We start from the raw sequence: 19,418 nt of genomic DNA on the forward strand, positions 1-19,418 counted from the left end.
CTCAAAGATGGTTCATAAGAATAATATAAATTTGGTCATTAATATTTGATAGGCAATGTACCATTTGGAATTCATTTGTTGATGAATTTTGGTGAATCCCGTATGGTTAGAAAAATGGTAAAAAAATATGTTTTTGGGACACTTTTTGTCTTGAAAATAGGTTAAAAATACTTAGAGTACATTATGAATTATGAAAATTGCTACCCGGGGTTTTTGACGCCTTCCAGACGCAACGGTGAAGTCGGAATTTCAGTTTGGCAGTGTTAACATACTGTTCTGGACAGAATACTAAATCTGAATTTTATTTGATGTTATGTTGTGATGAAGTATGTTGTGTGATCATGAATTGTTTGCAAGTGTGGCTTGATGTTAGATGTGTGTGTGTGTGCGCGCCTTGGTTGTGGTTTGAGAAAGTGTGAATATATGCTTATTCCTGTATGTACGATTGAATCGTGTAGGAAGTCGATTCTTGACGGGAAGTTGATAGTTTCATTTAAGATTTGCTTTTGCTTTCTTAAGGTACGTACACGCAGTAAAATTTTATACATTGTGGATTGGTTGTTATAAAGGAATAATAATAATAATAATATATTGAATAAAGTGTGAAGGTGATGTTATGCTTTCATATTTAAGAGATATAATTTCAATAACTTGATGAGTAGAGGTAGTATGACCTCACTAACTTTAAAGTAGACGTAGCATGACGTCGATTGGTGGAAAGATTTTACTCGCGGTTTGTGGGGGCATTATGAGCCACCGCGGGGGTATGCATACTTAACCATAGGCACCGAAGCAAGGCGTGTTGCCTAAGGTAGAGACTTGTTTAGGGGTTAGCTACCCCTAATGTATTGTCTTACTCCGGAAGTTTGGGGTTTTGTTCGGCAGTATGGCTGGAAAAGTACAGCAGTATGGCTGACTGACTCAATGAATCATTTGATGTTTATTAAAAAGTAAATATTGAACTGTAGCCGACGTATGGTAAGTTGCCATTGTGCTTTATCCTATAATGTTAATGTTAATGTTATAAGAGATGTTTTTGCTGACGTTTACCTTTGATCTTAACGATCCTGCGATGATGTTGTTTTTCCTTTCCGGGTTAATAACTAGCAGTGAGTTAAGTTGCAGACTGGGGAGTGAGGATTACATCTGAAGAATAAAAGAGATAGAGTACGAAAGGATTTTAATTTCGAACTTTATTAGTTTTTAGAAATGGATTTATTCAAGAGGCTACTTCGCTCTCGAGATGTACTCCTTGGACTTTTGTTTTCATATCTTTTATCCGCTGCTAAGACTACGATATCACTAATCAATCTACAATAACTCTAGTAGAACTCGATCCGCAAGTTTTAACTTTAAAATTTTCGTTTTCTCGTGCCTTTATGACATGTTGGTTTAACTCGGGTCCTGCTTGGTTTTCTTTTAAAATATAAAAAAATCTCTCTTTTAACGATTCGAGTTTTTTCGGGATGTTACACCCAATCGGTGAATATTTGTATGAGTTACACCTTTTCGAGGACCTGACTAGAAAAGGGGTAGTTGGAGGCGCCTTATTCATGTTTTAAACTATTGATCTCCTTTTGCTTACCTGTTGGTACTCTTGTTCTCTGGCTCTTTTTATTTTTTTTTATTTTTTTATTTTATTTTACTTTTGGAAAATTTCAGGTGGTAATCTTGAGGTTTTGGGTTTTCCACGTGGTAACCAAAACTTTTAAAAAATCCACGCAGTAACCCTGAGGTATACCAAATTGTTCCACCTTGACCTTTTTGCACATAAAATGTTGGCAAATGTTAATTTCAAAGCTTTAAGGCTGCTATACGCCTATTTATGCTACTCACTTTTTCAAGTTCTATTAGTTTCAACCTTTTCCTCCAAAACATAAATCCTTACTTTACCATCTTTCATCCAAATCATATTTTTCCCCCTAACTTCAAATATAGTACTTGAAATGGTGAATTAAGGTTTATATTTTGGGGGAAAATGTTGAAACTGATGAAATTTAAAATGGTGAGTCGCATTAATAGGCATACAACAGCCTTAAAGCTTCCAAATTAATGTTTATTAACGTTTTTTTGTGCAAAAAGGTCACGGTGGAACAATTTGGTAAACCTCAGAATTACCACGTGGATTTTTTAAAAGTTTTGGTTACCACGTGGAAAACCTCAAACGTCAGGGTTACCACGTAGAATTTTTATTAATTTTTTTTATTTTATTCCTTTTTATACATTTTATTTAACTTTATTTTATGTTTAAGGGTCACACTTGTGTGATAAGTTAGAGGCTTATGGAGTTAGCGTCAACCCCACTCAGGTTTTTCGTTGCAGAACTACTTATGATCTTTCTAGAGTTGAGGGATTCTTTGACCGTGCTCTCCTATATGGGTATAAGTTGCCGCCTTCTTTTCCTTGCCAGAACTTGTTCATAGTTTTCTATGGGCGGGATACAGTGGGTATGATGATGATGATAATAATGTTTAATTCGAACAAAAAAAATGGGATTAAGATCTGGGTCTAATTGAATCCGACTCAAATCCGACTCATGTCCATCCATATATTATTCAAACCTTTTTGTATGAGACCGTCTCACTGTGAGACGAGTCTATACAAAAAGTCCATTATGTTAATAGTTTCCATTATTGGGCTATTTAACTCAAATATGGGGCGCGTCTCACGGTGAGACCGTCTCATACAAAAATTTGTGTATATTATTATATAGAAAGTCAATGACATACAATTTATAGTTTTCTTCTATTTGAGCCTGAATATGCTTAAAAATAGAGAAGATTCTACAAGTCTAATTCTATACAAAGTCAAAAATTTATGTAAGTAGGCTTTTTTTTAATCCAAAATCTAATCATCCTTTTTAAATAAGGGTTCAAGCTTGCTTTTATTTTATTTAAATCATTTAAATAATAATTTGATATATTGGAAAATTAAAATGAAAAAGTTCCACCATTCTCTAGTCTCGAATGATAAAAAATTTCACGTTATGATAAAAACATAAAATTCCATATTTATATTATTTATTCATCTAAAGTACTTTTCAATCGCTTTGTGTTGCATATTTAAAGAAGTATAGTTTACACCAAAACTCTTCGTTATTGCATGATATATCTTCATCAATTAAGAGTCACAAATATCGATATTAACAGTTTAAGTAATCAATACCTATTTTAATTAAATGAATAAGTGATTCAACAATATAAGTTTTATATATTAATCAAAATGTGTAATCTATATTATCATATGAGATAAAAGTAGAACTTTTAATTATTAATTTTATTTTTTGCATAGAATTTTTAGCTAGTCTAATTATAACTATTTTTATTGAAAACTAGGAAAATTTAAAATTTTTAAAATGTCTTTGCCCCTATCAAGTGATATTAAACACATTGTAGTGTTTCTTTCAAAAAAAAAAATAAAATTGTGGTGGTTAAGGAGTCTATTTCCTTGGTGGTTAACGAAAATTGGTTCCATCATTACCGATTCGACTTATAACATTTGTTTAAGATTCCATTTGAAAAAGTTGAATAATCTTTCATCGTCTCTCTTCTAAATTCCAAATAGACTATGAAATGGGGCCCGCCTCAGATTGTGCACACAAAAGATGAAAAGTTAATGGCCGCCCACAAAAGCAACATTTGTATTTTATGGAACAAACAAGTTAATGAACTCTGTTCGTAATGAAATGAGGAAGTGGAAGACACTTGAAATACTGGAAGTGAAAGTATTGTCAGAAACGACGATTCGTAGAAGGAAGTGACTTGAATTTCTACAACACAACACGTTAGCCTTGTTCGGGGGTGATCTTCGGGAAATCCCCTCCGACGCTCAAGTTAGAACGGAGATGTGAGATTAAGGAATAAACGATTATAGATTGAATGTAGGAACAGAGTATCGGGATTTAGATTGCTTGTGTTTGGGTAGGCTGATGAAAAGGAGTATGAGTAAGGATATTAGAAGGTTTATTCTCTGATTCTCCTTTCCTCTCTAATGGTTGTCTCTATTTATAGTGGTGGAAAAGAAGTTACTTCTGAGAGGAGGTTGATTATCATGGGTAATAGGGAGCGGTTATCAGCACTAAAGAAGGGGAACCATGAAATGAGCAATGAAGGGTAGTTGTCAAAAGGAAAGTTAGGTCAATTTGGAGGTTACCTTCCAGGGGAAGTTAGGGTATTTGAAGGTTATTAACTCATGGCCCAATCAAGAAGGTTAGGGTATTCAGAAAAAACCCATTGACCGAAAGTCAAGATCAATACGAAAGGTCAAAGGGTATTAAGGTAATATGACATTAACAATTTAAATTAATTAATTAATTAAATAAATGTTACCATGACAAACTCCATTTAAATTTATGGTAAGTTTTGAGTCCGACAATCTCATCCATTATTCGCCAATCACTATTCAACCTTCTTCATTGACTTGATTTTGAAATAATCTATAGAAGCATTTAGAGACTATAACGTTATGTGTTTTGGGTCGGTTTAAAATTGAGTTTTATGTCTAGTGATTTTCACACAATTTTAAATTCATTTTGAATTAAAGAAGAATTTGGTTACAAAGTTGGGTAAATATTAGATCATCGGTTATGTTTTAAACACCTTTAAATGCATTTTTACTTTGTTATATGTTCTTCGGTCTTTATTATTATTATTATTGTTGTTGTTGTTGTTGTTGTTGCTGTTGTTGTGAAGTAGGCTTAGGGAAGAGAAAAACTATATGATAATCAAATTTAAGATTTTATCTGAAAAAAAATAATACTTACTTCAATTGAAAAAATAGTGAATTCTCTAAAATTTGTAAGTTTTACATCCTCATCAATCATTTGAATATTTATTGATTTCATCTTATCTTATTTGACAATTTACTTAGTCATGTCAAATTTTGCATAAAAATAAATGAAAAAAAGTTATAACAAATCATCAACTATTCTTTAAATGTTTGAAGTTACAATATTTAAGGTAAATAATAAAATAGATTTTATTACAATATGAAGTTCTACCTGTTATAGAAGCGAATATTTTAAATGATTTAAAAATCAATGTTTTTATGAAAACTGACCTTATAAATGTTTAATCTTTGTCAAATGTTTTACTTACAAAGCATGATTGTAAATTATTACTTTCTCCGTTTTAAAATATTTACATATTTTTTACTTTTTATGGAATTTAATACGCTAATTCGATCTTTAATATCTTAATTATGTATAAAAAATTTATTAAAATGTGATATTAAAAATATTTGCATTGACACGAATCAAACAAGATTCAACTTCACTATGTTTTAACTTATAAATTAAAAACTAATCATTAATTAAGAGTGGTGAATGAATATTGTCTGATTTTATAATGTTGCAAGTAATATGAAACTGTGAAAGTATTTTATACTTCCTCCGTTCTGAAATACTTGCTACGTATAAAATACTTGCTGCTGATGGTGATATATTCAGTGGAGAAATGTCACTATTAATAGCAAGTATAATAAAACAGAGAAAGTATGTCTGTAATCGTTGAAAACACTCCCTAAATAATATTAAGCAATTCTCTATTTTTTAAAATATTTATGCATATTTGACTCGTTTTCACATCCAATTCTCTATTCTCAATTAGTAACATTGTTATTGTTTGATTATTACATTTTAACGAAAAAATTCAAATTTAATAAATAATAAACTATATTTGTATTTTTCTTTATAAATCGCTTTTTAAATATATTACTAACATATCCGAATATTGCACGAATTTTATTTTACTAATAATAACTAGTAATATCATACACTTATTGCCACAAATCACAAATACTTTAAAAATAAAGTACTTCTATTTATTATCACCGTAATCTCTCTGTCCGATTATAATTAAATTAAAGAGAAAGCGTGAAATTTTTTTAAAAAAAGTGGATATTAGTAAAAATAAAGAGAGATAATAAAATAAATTTTACGGATGAAATTAAAAGAAAATTAAAATTTATAAATAAAATTAAAAGTAAGAAAAAATATACTTCGAATAAAATTTTAAAAAAATTGATAAATCATTATAAAAAATAAAAATAATATAAAATAAATTGGATGAATTAAAATAAAAGTGGTAATTAGGTACTAGGTGAAATGAGTGATGGAGAGAGAGTATCTGACACCCCTACCAACCTAAAAACATGATGGTGAAATTGATGACAGAAGTTGGGATGATCCCTGGACAATTTAGAATTGACATAAGACAACCAACAAACAAAAACTAAAAACACTCGTGTCCGTTGACATTCCCTTCCTTCCCGCTTCTCCATTCTCCATTCTCCATTCTTCTCTTTCAAACACAATCAATTTCCTCCCTTCTCTCTTTCTATTTTTCTCCATTTTCCACAACAATGGATAATAATGATCATGACCAAGACAGAGATCCACCATCATCGCCATTTTCAACCTCCAATGTACCTCATTCTAACCGCAAATCCCACTCTCTCAGCTCCCAAATCCGCCATGGAACTTCTGCTACATCATCCTCTATTGCCGCTTCTAATTCAAATCGTGCAATCCAACTCAGAAATAACTCCCTTGATGAAGTCAGAATCACAAATGTAATCACCAATCACCTCAATCAACGCACCTTTTATGATGATTCCGATGATGAAACCGATGTTTTCTTCCCTTACGCTTCCAATTACTCTTCCGCACCTAACCCTAAATACGATCACTCTGTTTCGCTTCCCGTTATTTCATCAACAAATGATGAAGATGATCAGCGATTGGCAATGCCGGAGTTTACAGCAAACGGTGGGGTTGGGATTTTTAAGTCTCCGATTCGTTCTGCGGTTCACCCGACCCGCCCACCTGCTTTGGAGGTTAGGCCCCACCCGTTAAGGGAGACACAAGCTGGGAGGTTTTTGAGGACGATTGCTTGTACGGATAGTCAGTTATGGGCGGGTCAAGAAAATGGGGTTAGGTATTGGAATTTTAAAGATAGGTACGAAGCTGGAGTTGGTTTTGGCGGGAGAGGGAAACGTGGGGATGAAGATACGTCGCCGTTTTATGAGTCTGCTGTGACTTCTCCTACAATGTGCATGGTGGTTGATCATGGGAATAGATTGGTTTGGACTGGACATAAAGATGGAAAGATTAGGTCATGGAAAATGGATCAAAATTTGGATTCTGGTGGTTTTGGTAGTGTTGATGATTTGGCTTCGCCTTTTCGTGAATGTCTTTCTTGGCAAGCTCATAAGGGACCTATTCTAGCTTTGATCATGTCTTCTTATGGTAATTTTATTTATATTTCAATTGTGTTTTCAAATTTTTTTGCTGATTTTTGGTGTTCTCCTGTTCTTTTCATTAGGTTTAGGAATGGTGTCTAAGACCTAGGCTTGAATTCCTTCTAAGCCACTATCTTTTTGATGGGTTGTTAACGGTTGTATTCAATGGTTATGAAATGATTTTAGGAAGGGATTGAAATGGGTAGAGAGGTTATTTTGAAAATTGAAATTGTCTACCTATTTAGTTCAGATTAAAGCCATTTTTTATGGTTTATGGTTGGTCAAATTCTGCTACTTTTAAAAATTCATTTCCTATTTCAATTTTGATGTAATTTACAAACAAATTTTAGTTTTGTTTGATATATGGGTCTTTTTAAAGGAAAATCATATGAAGGTGGGAGTTTTGAATAATATTTTGGGTTTGAGATATGGTGCGGTAAAGGTTATAATGTTTAAAAAAGTAATAACATTAAGTATAGATTGTGATTGATGATTATATTGGTTGCATAATATCACAATTGCTGTTGAATGAATTGGAAAAAAAGGTTGGATGATCTTGATTCTGATATTAACCTTTCTGGTCTACATATTAATTAGGGAAATTCCATTTGGTAACCCTGAATTTTCGGCTTTTTCACGTGGCGGAAAAACCTTTTTTTAAATTCATGTGGTGACCCTGACTTTTTAATATTTTCACGTGGTAGATAACTTTTAAGTTTTTTTTAAACTTTATGTTATTTTTATCCAACTTAATGACATTTTTAAAAAAAAAAACAAACGTCGTGATCATTCTATTTGACCACACATTTCGATATTCAGTTGAAATAAATACTTAATTTAACCAAAAATTTAACATTTTAAGTACCACGTGGAAAATTTGAAAGCTCAAGGTCACTGCGAATTAAAAAAAACATCTGTGGAAAAGCCAAAAACTTAGAGTCACCACGTGGAATTTCCCGATTAATATTGATATTTTCAAATTGTGATGTTTTGCAAATTTGAGCAACAAGAAAGCCAAAGCTTTAGTCCCAACGGCAAGAGTTAAATTAGAATTCAGAATTCATGAACACTCGTGTTCGCTGAAGTCAAAAATGTTGTGGAAAGACTAGAAGTATTATAATCATAAAGTTGCACTGGAATTGTATAAACTTTGAGCTTTTTGGTTCTGCAGGTGACCTGTGGTCTGGTGCAGAAGTTGGTGTTATCAAAATATGGCCATGGGACTCGATAGAGAAATCTCTGTCTCTAACAGCAGAGGAAAAGCACATGGCTGCTCTGTTAGTGGAAAGGTCTAGTGTGGACTTGAGAAGTCAGGTTACTGTGAATGGTGTATGCAATATCTCAGCTTCAGATATTAAGGTTATGCTATCTGATCATTGCAAAGGAAGAGTGTGGTGTGCCACTAATCTATCCTTCTCATTATGGTATGTTTCATACCTCTTCTTATTTTCTTCATGATGTTTGTTCTGGGAAGTAAACAAAATAGGATCATATGTGTTGTATAAACCTTGTGTTCTTTAATGCTACAAAGCTATCATGTAATGCTTTGTAAACTTCACATTAGTGATTAGTCTAATATTTGGTTTCCCATAATAGGGATGCGCGTACAAAGGAACTTATCAAAGTGTTTAACATTGAGGGCAATGTTGAAAATCGGGCAGAGATGCCAGTGCGTGAGGATCAAATAGTAGAAGATGAGATGAAGGTTAAATTTGTTTCTCAATCCAAGAAGGAAAAGTCGCAGGGGTTTCTCCAGAAATCACGTAATGCTATCATGGGCGCAGCTGATGCTGTTCGTAGAGTAGCTTCAAGAGGTACAGGGGCATTTAATGAGGATAACAAGAAAACGGAGGCACTAGTGTTAACTGCTGATGGATCGATTTGGAGTGGTTGTTCAAACGGTGTAATTTTGCAGTGGGATTCAAATGGAAATCGTCTCCAAGATTTCAATCATCATCATTCCGCTGTTCTATGTTTTTGCACCCAAGGCTCTAGGCTATGGGTAGGATATGCTAGTGGTGTGGTCCAGTTGCTGGATCTTGACGGAAATCTATTAGCAGGGTGGGTTGCTCATAGTAGTCCAGTGATAAAGATGGCGATAGGTGGAGGTTATGTTTTCAGCATGGCTATTCATGGTGGTATACGTGGATGGCACCTCACGTCCCCTGGGCCAATCGATGGTATAGTACGCACTGCATTGTCTTCTAAAGAATTGTTGTACACGAGACGAGAAAGCATAAAGATGTTGGTAGGAACATGGAATGTTGGTCAAGGGAAACCCAACCCAGAAGCACTCAGATCATGGCTAGGTTCTGTAGTGTCGGATGTTGGAATCATTGTGGTTGGATTGCAAGAAGTGGAAATGGGAGCTGGCTTCCTTGCCATGTCTGCGGCGAAAGAAACAGTGAGGATCTCCCCAAATTCCTTATACTATTATGAAAGTCTTATTGAACACAATTTTCTTTAATAATAATCTAAATTTCAAAACCTCAAAAAGTTCGATACTTTTCGATTCAAACCCTGCAATGATTGTTAAAATGGCTGGGGGTTTATGCTTATTTGATGGATGAAGGTTTAGTGAAGATGTCAATTTCCCTTTCTATGCTTTTTTTAACTTCTGTTGTATTCACAGGTAGGACTAGAAGGTAGTGCCATAGGGCAAATTTGGCAGGATGCTATTGGTAGGATCTTAGATGAAGGAATTGTATTTGAACGCGTAGGCTCTCGGCAGCTTGCTGGTTTGCTTATAGCTATCTGGTAACTGAGTGTTTTTAATAAACTTCTGGGACCCATCATAGTCATGTTTCTGTGTACCCATGATGGTCAATACGTCTGTGTTTCAGGGTAAGAAAGAATATGAGGATGCATGCTGGAGACCTTGATGTTGCAGCTGTTGCTTGTGGTTTTGGCCGAACAATTGGTAACAAGGTATGCCCATTATTCAGTAATCTTCCCATGTATGCAAGCAAATTGTAATGCTGTAAAAGTTTATTGCTACTATGGTCTGTATAATTGTGCAGGACTAATTGGCTTTATTATCAAACTTGCAGGGAGGAGTAGGCTTGAGATTGAGAGTCCATGATAGAATACTTTGCTTTGTGAATTGTCACTTAGCAGCACATTTGGAAGCAGTTAGTCGTCGTAATGCTGATTTTGATCACATCTGGAAAACAATGGTCTTCTCGAGGCAATCTCACTTACTGAATGTTGCTGCTGGTATGCGATGTCTGCTTTTGTATTGCTCTCTTGCATTGTGCATATATTTATTTTGGCTCCTTTATTCTTCTGGCTTCCCATTGCTCCTCTCTCTTGCAGCTGGAGCTTATTCGGCATCCCAAGTGCTTCGTCCTGCAAATGTACGTGAGACTGTGATCATAACTCCTTCAAATGACTATCATATTGCAAGTTTTCTTTGATTGATAAGCCTTAGGTGCCTTTACTATCGGGTTTTGCAGGGTCCCAGTGGAAACTCTGATGAGGGTGTCCGGCCTGATTTAGCAGAAGCAGATATGGTCGTGTTTCTCGGAGACTTTAATTATCGGCTCTTTGGAATATCGTATGACGAGGCAAGAGATTTTGTATCTCAAAGAAGCTTTGATTGGCTACGAGAAAAGGATCAACTTCGAGCAGAAATGAAAGCTGGGAAAGTTTTCCAGGGAATGCGCGAGGCCATGATTAAGTTTCCTCCGACTTACAAATTCGAAAGGCATGTACCAGGGTTAGGAGGTAGACTACAGATTAAATAATTATCATTATATTTTTGGTTAATATACCTGTACTCCGTTCATCTCATTGCACCATCTTTCCACCTTTACAGGCTATGATTCAGGGGAGAAGAAACGAATTCCTGCTTGGTGTGATAGAGTAATATATCGTGATTGTCGTACTGGACCAGTATCAGTGTGCAGTTTGAACTGTCCAATACTCGCCTCAATACAAATGTATGTTTCACTTAATTATTAATCCTCAACAACGGAGCACTCCCACCACTTACAATACACACACTCTTCTCTTTAAACAGGTACGAAGCTTGCATGGACGTCACTGAAAGTGATCACAAACCTGTTCGATGCAAATTCAGTGTTCATCTTGCAAGAGTAGATAGATCAGTTAGAAGGAAAGAATTTGGCGAGGTCATGAAAACTAGCAAGGAAATCGAATCTTTGCTTCAAGAATTATCTGTGATACCTGACACAGCAGTTAGCACAGATAGCATAAGTCTTCAAAACCAGGAGACTTCCTTTCTTCAGATCACTAACAAGAGCAAAAACAAGGAAGCTGTGTTTCATATCATATGTGAAGGTCAATGCACCATCAATGTCAATGGAGAACCAACTGATCTTCAGCCCAGAGCCTCCTTCGGCTTTCCTACTTGGCTTGAGGTAATGTTTTACACAGTATATAGAAGACAATCTCTTATCAATCATCATTTTCTTCTTTACTTCCAACTAGAACTGGTATATCAGTATTCAAGTCATGTTTTAATAGGTTGATCATGTTGGGTTGTTCTTGGGTATGGTCGGGTCTTGTTAATCTCGAAATTGGGTGATGAACAGGATTTTGCCATAAACGAGTTGTATACATAAGATGATCATTGAAATTTCTAATTTATGTTCATGAAGTGTGTTATGATATGGGTGCTTGCACATTGTTGTGCAGGTCTCACCAGCGTGTGGTGTAATCGACACTGAACAAAGCATGGATGTGACAGTGCGGCATACAGAATCTCATACATTGGGAGACTTAGTCGATGGGGTTCCTCAAAACTGGTGGTGTGAAGACACCAGAGACAAGGAAGTCGTACTGGCAGTTCAAATTAAGTGCAGTACCTCAATGGAGTTCACAACGCATCGCATCCGTGTACGTCATTGCTACTCAACAAGGAGATCACACATCGGATCAAGAACAAATAGCTCAAGGAGAGGAAGTAATAGCTCCCATTATCGTTCTGAAAGTCAGCGTCGTGATAATAACCTTGACATGGTTGATCGTGGTTGATGTCTTGGGGAGATCAACTAGAACTCCTTCGTTTTTTAGAACTAGAATTTCCAGAGACCTTCCTTTTTTACGCTAGGGGTGCAACGGAAATGTATGTTTACTTTTATTATAGATCGTCTTTTAACATGTGTCTGTAAATACATGGAGCTGGTCGCTGTATAACTTGGAAGATGTAGATCAACCAGAACTCCCTCCCACATTCACTTGATTCTTTTGGCGGCAAAACGTCGTTTACTTCTACCATGGAAACATTGTAATAGCAAAGATGTATGTTTTTAGTGTAGAGAACGCAAAATTGTAAGTGGTGCAAAATTTTGCACTCTCAACCTGATTATAGTAATAACTCTGTTTTTGCTCTTTGCAACTTTCTACCTAGAATACATCCTCATCTGAACATCGAGTGTTTTAGGGTGAATCTCGTTTCTTTTAACTGACATCTAAAATCGGAAATGGCTCATCAAACAATTATATTAACAGTAAAGATGCCATCATAGAGATGGGGATCGACGGTTATGCTTACATTAAAGAGATTAAATCACAGCTAGAAATGTGATCTTCTCTTTCCTTTGCCTGAAAAATTGTTCTTGTCAAGCTCAAGGAAATGGATCACTGCTCAACACACGCCCTATCGGTGTAATAATTATACACAAAAACACACAAACTATTGATTACTTAAAGTACATACATTCTCTTATATTCCGTGCTCAAGAATTCTGGATCAGAAGCAACAGCCGACATAGTATAGGAAAGTGACTTGCTCTCAGCTCTCTTAATCCTTCTTGATTTTGATTCATCCAATCGATGAATAATCACACAATAGAACATGGAGCCGATGATTGGGATCATAATCACAGCTCCAATCACTGTCGCCCATATTGCAAGCCACCTACCATGTGGGCCCACCACGACATACGAGAGAGCAATGAAGGCAACAGAGATGCAGAGACAAGCCACCCACATTAGTTTGTTTATAACAAACATGAGTTGTCTTTTTGCCTTCTGCTCAATGACGACCACAGACGTCTGGACTACAACAACAGCAAGGGAGATGAACAATGAGGCACTGTCAAACACAAAGAATATAGTGAATGCCTTGCTATTGGCAATTTGAGCTTGTCCAAGAGATTGTCCAGGTGTCTTCTGCTCGACGTATTGGCCAGGCACTTGGAAGATAGCAGCAAACGCAACGGTGGCTATGAGAACAGCCACAACTGTTGCATTGTTTATTGCATTATTTAGGCCGTTGGTGTGAAGTTTCTTGAGCTTTTTAGCAATCTTCTGGACCCTTACATCTGTTTGATGGGTTTGTTGCAGCTGAGACTTCACGTTATGTTTGATGTCACTCACAGTTTTCTTAAGTTGCTTCTCCGTGCTCGGGGGCTTTCCAAGTTCTTTCGAAGTGAGTGCTCCAGCCTCTATTAGCACTGAAATCAGGTCAGGTGGACCAACTTTTTCAGCAATATCAAGTACAGTCTCACCTGACTTGTTGATTGCATTGATGTCTATGCCATCAAACTGTAGCAGGCAATGAACAATCTGCAGATTTAAGCAACACAGTTAGAATATGTTTGATTCAAAGGAAATTGAAGGAAAGAAAGAGGAGGGAAATGGAGGGATTGTATTTCCCTCATTTGGATAACAATAGGAGGAATAGGGAGAAAGGAATTGGAAGGAAAAACTCCTTCACATTGTTAAAAACAATTCTACACGGGAATGATTTAGAAGGAAAACACACCGATCTCACCCTACCCCTTCCCTTCCCTTCAAATTACACTTAAGCAACACAATTACACCATGTTTGATTCAAAGGAAATGGAAGGAAAGGAAGGGGAGGGAAATGGAGGGATTGTCTTTATCTCATTTGGATACCAATAAGGAAACAGGAGGGAAATGGGGGAAAGAAAATTAGAAGGAAGAACTTCTTCACATTTTAAACAAAACAAATCTAATTAACATGGAAAATATTTGGAAGGAAAAACACACCAATCTCCCCTTCCCTCCCTTTCCCTTCCTTCCCCAACCCCACTGTATCTTTCCCTTCCTTACCTTCCAAATACACTTAAGCAATACAATACACTATGTTTGATTCAAAGGAAATGGAATGAAAGAAAGGGGGATAGTAATTCTCTCATGCACCAATAGGCGGAAGGGAAGGAAATGGAAAGGAAATTGGAGGTAAGAACTTCATCACATGTTAAACAAAACAAATCCTTTTAACATGAGAAAGATTTGGAAGGAAAACACACGTATCTCCCCTCCCCTCCCTTTCTCTTCCTTCCTGCCCTACTCTCCCCTTCTCTTCCTTTCCTTCCAATTACACTTGAGCAACACAACTACAGTCTTATCTAGTACACAATTTGGAGATTATTTTGGCGTTGCCACTTGCACAAAAATAAAGTGGGAGTGCGAATATATAAAGTTTGAAACTCCAAACTACAAAGATATTACAGTCTTAATCTAGTATTAATGCGGATACAGCATCTTACAAACTACAAAGTACTTTCTATTTCTCAACAGATGCAACACTTTCCTTGTATAATTGTATTGTTGTTTTAAAGTGATAGCAAAGTGCCATATATTGGATATGAGGATATTATGGGTATTTTAGTATGCGTTAGTTGGTAGGTAAAGTAGTATGAATAAAGAAGAGGAGTAGAGAATGATATCAGAAAATTTTATTAGACTTTGAGTTTTATACTCATTTTCGGAAGATTGCATGCCTCTCGAATGCTAGTGTTTTTTGTAGTTTTTGAATCAATACATTTTTATTACATTCCCTTACATCCTATATTTTACATCACAGCTAAACTACATTTTATTTACAGATTCTTGCTGTTATACTATCTAAAACAGTTATACAGTAGCCATGATCTCTCAGTGATGTGAATGACTACCGGAGACAACCCTGTCTGTTACACAAACTTCCTGTCATTGTGTAGTTATCTCTCTTTCCTCATCATAAAAGAGTCATTTTCTACCTCACTTTATCCTCTTCTCATAACAAGATCTCCAAAAAAAATTGTTCCACTCGCATAAACTACTAAAAGGTGAAGGAAATAATTCAAAATACCAAGCACACAACTCTATTGTTCCTCTTAAATTTTTTCAATCGTTTTTTATATGACTTAAACGTATTAGTGTATTCACCTAATTGCTTGAAAAAGAATATACCCAAAAGTCAGGAACTAATGTAATAGTTTTAAGGAGGAAGAAATAACCTGTGTACGTCCCTTCTTCATTGCAATGTGCAATGCAGTGTTACCCTTGTTATCCTCCAAACTCAAGATTGATGGATCAGGTTTTAGCAACTCAATCACAATATCTTGATTTTGTCCTTTTACAGCCATGTGAAGTGCCGCTTGACCCTTCCTATCCGTCCTAAAACCAATACTTGGATCCTTTTCTAAGAGCGCCTTGACCACTTCCAGGTGTCCCATTCTTGCAGCTGAATGAAGGACTGTTTTACCATTATTTCTGGCTATCTTAGCAAGGTTTGAGTCCGTTTCTAGGAGGAGATTTACAACTTCAATGTTTCCTTGAGTAGCAGCCGTGTGTAAAGCAGTTGTATTAGATGGATCGGTTGTCATAGCCAAGTTGGGGAAAGTACATAGAAGTTCTTTCAGAACCTCTGCGTATTTTAAAAGAAACGTATTTATCAGTAAGAGATCGGGTCGCACTTACTGTAACACTGCACAAACACAACTAAAAGTCTAAAACAGGGAAGGGGATTCAAACTCAGTGCAATAACTCTTGATGCCATATTCAAGTATGCACATCAAAACTACAAGTCCAATCTTGTTGAATGTATTCTTTTTAAAGCACAATGGGCTGATTTCATCCCCTACATGAAGCATTTAATATTGGAGCGAAACAATTATAAATCCTGATGGGCAGATTTCATTGCCTAACCCCAGCACCCTCAATTTCCTCTTTTTTTTTTTCAAGAAGAGTAGCTTTTGTAACCACTTTGCTACAGATTTTTAGTTCTAGGTATCATTACTGATAAACAAATGACCTCAACTTCAGATCTATGTTACTTGGACTCGGATATTGATGTTGGATACTGACACTTGTCCAAGTGTCAGATAAGTAGAATATTCAATTATACGCCTAAAATGAAGTGTCTAAGTGCCATACGAATGTCCAAGGAAGGATCAGACAAGGGTACGTGATGCAAAATGAAGAGTCCAAGTAATATAGCTTTAGATAACGTTGGCTAAATAGACATCCAATGAAACAAAACAAGGTTGTGTAACATGTAATTTGGCTTCAGAACATACAAATACAATGACAATAAAACTGCAACAACTACATCACAACAACAATACCAGAGCCTTATTCCCAAAAGATTGAAATTGCTTATATGAACCAATATATCAGTTCTAATGATTATCCACATATATTCTCTTTAACCATTCATTTCCGATTTCTACCATATCAATGACATCTAAATATAGTAATAGAAGATAAAGAATTCCCAAATAAGATAGAAAGTCTTACCAATATGACCTTGTCTTGCAGCAATATGAAAAGGATCATAACCACTTCTAGCTCCTATTGATGCAGTGTCCAAATCCAAATATTTCATAAACTCTCTTACTATCAAAGCATGCCCATTTTCAGCAGCAACATAAAGGGGTGTTTCTCCTTCCTGATTTTGCTTACAAAGCAAAATTTTACAATCATCATTTTCAGAATTCTGAAATATCTCTTTGATTTTGCTTAGATTACCAGCTCTAGCATACAAATGAAGAGGCGAATCGCCTCGTTTTCCTGGGGAATCTTTGTTTTTCTTCTTCTCACTACCAACAAAGCCAAATTGCCTCTCCATTATCAAGTGAAAACTCTTTTGTTTCTCTAATAAACCACGAAAACTCTTCTGTTTCTCCATAACTGCACCACGAAAACTCCCCAATTTTTCCATTGTTTTTCCAGAACTTTCAAATTTGTCTATCACATTTCTAAAGCTAACTTGTTTCTCTATCACCCTACGAAAACTTGATTGCTTCTCCATTTTTTTACCTTCTGTTTTCTCCATGATTGAGCTCAAATGTACAGGTTTTATCAATTTAAGCAAAACCCAAAAAAATTTTCCCCAAAAATCCCAATTTGAACTTCAAATATTCATCTTCAATTGAAGGAAAAACTGCCCAATTTCAGGGATCAGCCCCTTAAAAACTGGAAAAAAATGACAATCATATGATATCATATCAGAAACCCTGATTTAGAAAACCCAGAAAAATTCTTGAGAAAATGTTTTATAAACTCAAAGAGAGGGAAGTGGTACCAGGTAAGGAGAGACCTTCTTACCTTTAACAGTGACCCAAAGAGTCAAAGTGATCAACAAAACCCATAATTGCAGTCAAAAGAGAAATGCAATTAGGCAGAGCTTTGAATCTGCTTCTACGAATTGAAAGCTCTGAAAGAAACCCATGGTATTGTATTGATGAATTATATAAAGTATCAAAAAGGAATATCAAAATGGTACTGTTGGTGGGAGGCGACACTTTTGTAGTCTAGCGTTCGACCGTTCGTCGCACATGATTTGTTATAATTCAAAGGTTAATAAAAAAAAAGTTAATTTTGGTGTGACGCCGTCTCTAATAGATAATTATAATTTATAAATAAACAGTTTATATTCTCACGATATATTTAAGATAGAATAATTAACTCTTAATAAGATACAATCTCTTCTTAAGACCTTCTCATATAATAATATATGTTGTTTTGGTGATGAAACGAGGAATTGCAAAATACATTTAAATACCTGGATATAAGGTGTAATCGAGGGTAACTGTCAGTATGCTGAAAGTGCTTATGATCCTTCCGTTGATGAGACCTCAAATCCTGCAATACAACGTTAGCCTTGTCCGGGGTGATTTCCCGGAAAACCCCTCCGACGCTCAAGTCAGATCGGGAGACAGAAAGTAATGAATATATGATAATGAATGAATACAAGATTAACGGATTGTAGGATGAGTTCAGATTAATTGAAGGAATATTTGGTTCAGTATAGATTGTACGTAGGAGGGTGAATATTTATTGTGGTGTAACGATAGCAATATAAAAGCTTAGTTTCGTGCAAATGATGTATGCGACATGTATTTATAATGGTAGAATGGAGGTTGGATGGTGAATTAATGTGGGAATCATGGGTATGATGGGTGAGTGGTAGGTTATGATGAGTAGTGGGTAGTTATTTTAAGAAGTTATTGAACCGAGTTGGGTGTTTAGGGTTTGACTAAATAAATTACGGGTTTATTTATTTGACCCCATAACATTAGGCCCACGCATGAAGAGCGATAGATGAGGGAATTTAATGTAGCGAGGGTATCAGTCTTTATGCGGAAAAAATCATAACTGTGATGCAGATCAAATAAATATTTGGAAGAAACCATGCAATAAGGTCCGAATAAGGTAAACTTCGAATTCTTGCCTCGATGGGCCCATGATGGTGGTAGCCCCATGAATTATAAATATTTGGCCTTTGGGCCACTTTTGATGATTCGACTTTAAAGCCTGATATGATGATTCGGCATTTGAGCCTGATATGATGATTCGACATTTGAGCTTGATATGATGATATGGCCTGGCAGTCAAACACCTGTGACTTAGGTAAGGAATCATACTAGATGAATTCTTCGAAAGCATTGATGAATATTCGGATCAAACATAAGTCTGCATTTAAGGAATATTTGGATCGGACATAGGTCCGCATTGCCCAGCCGTCAATCACCCGAGACTTAGATAAGGAATCATACTAGGTGAATCCTTCGAAAACATTGATGAATATACTGATCGGACATAGGTCCACTTAATAAGTGATCGAGTTATCAAGCTACGTGATACTCGCTATGAATACATTGACAAATAACGCCCAAAATCATCGTTTTGGGGCTTAATAAGGGTCCGAGTTACCAAGCTAGGTGACACTCGCAAGGATTTCACATTCAAACTAGGTGAAAGTTTGATAATTAAGATAAATACTTTGAAAATATCGCCCAAAATCAATCATTTTGGGACTTCAATAATAATATGACTTCAAACTACTTGAATGCTCAGATGATTCCATAATATAATAAATGACGCCCATGTTTTGGGACTTCAATAATAATAATATGTCTTTCAAACCAGGTGAAAGCTCAGATGATTGTATACATTCATCATTGAAAACCACATGT

At 35.6% G+C, this 19,418-nt stretch overlaps 2 protein-coding genes across 3 annotated transcripts; one reads left to right on the forward strand and one right to left on the reverse strand.

The window, feature by feature from the left end:
- The first annotated feature begins 6,216 nt into the window (after positions 1-6,216).
- Positions 6,217-12,594, forward strand: LOC130806462 (type I inositol polyphosphate 5-phosphatase 13-like). 2 transcript variants are annotated; one of them, XM_057671571.1, is made up of 11 exons: positions 6,217-7,246; positions 8,411-8,663; positions 8,836-9,643; positions 9,872-9,996; positions 10,083-10,167; positions 10,290-10,455; positions 10,555-10,595; positions 10,695-10,965; positions 11,057-11,180; positions 11,261-11,621; positions 11,899-12,594. In XM_057671571.1, the coding sequence occupies exons 1-11, from the start codon at positions 6,361-6,363 to the stop codon at positions 12,235-12,237; spliced, it is 3,459 nt and encodes a 1,152-aa protein (XP_057527554.1). In that variant the 5' UTR covers positions 6,217-6,360; the 3' UTR covers positions 12,238-12,594. The 2 variants fall into 2 exon arrangements, with proteins under 2 accessions (XP_057527554.1, XP_057527545.1); XM_057671562.1 differs by having other exon boundaries at positions 6,255-7,246; positions 10,290-10,595.
- A 93-nt stretch (positions 12,595-12,687) lies between these two features.
- Positions 12,688-17,769, reverse strand: LOC130806473 (ankyrin repeat-containing protein At5g02620-like). The gene is made up of 3 exons (XM_057671584.1): positions 16,738-17,769; positions 15,456-15,865; positions 12,688-13,773 (listed from the first exon to the last, which is right to left on the reverse strand). The coding sequence occupies exons 1-3, from the start codon at positions 17,273-17,275 to the stop codon at positions 12,910-12,912; spliced, it is 1,812 nt and encodes a 603-aa protein (XP_057527567.1). The 5' UTR covers positions 17,276-17,769; the 3' UTR covers positions 12,688-12,909.
- Positions 17,770-19,418: the final 1,649 nt, after the last annotated feature.

Source organism: Amaranthus tricolor, chromosome 1, assembly GCF_026212465.1.
Source record: "Amaranthus tricolor cultivar Red isolate AtriRed21 chromosome 1, ASM2621246v1, whole genome shotgun sequence".
NCBI lineage: Eukaryota > Viridiplantae > Streptophyta > Magnoliopsida > Caryophyllales > Amaranthaceae > Amaranthus > Amaranthus tricolor.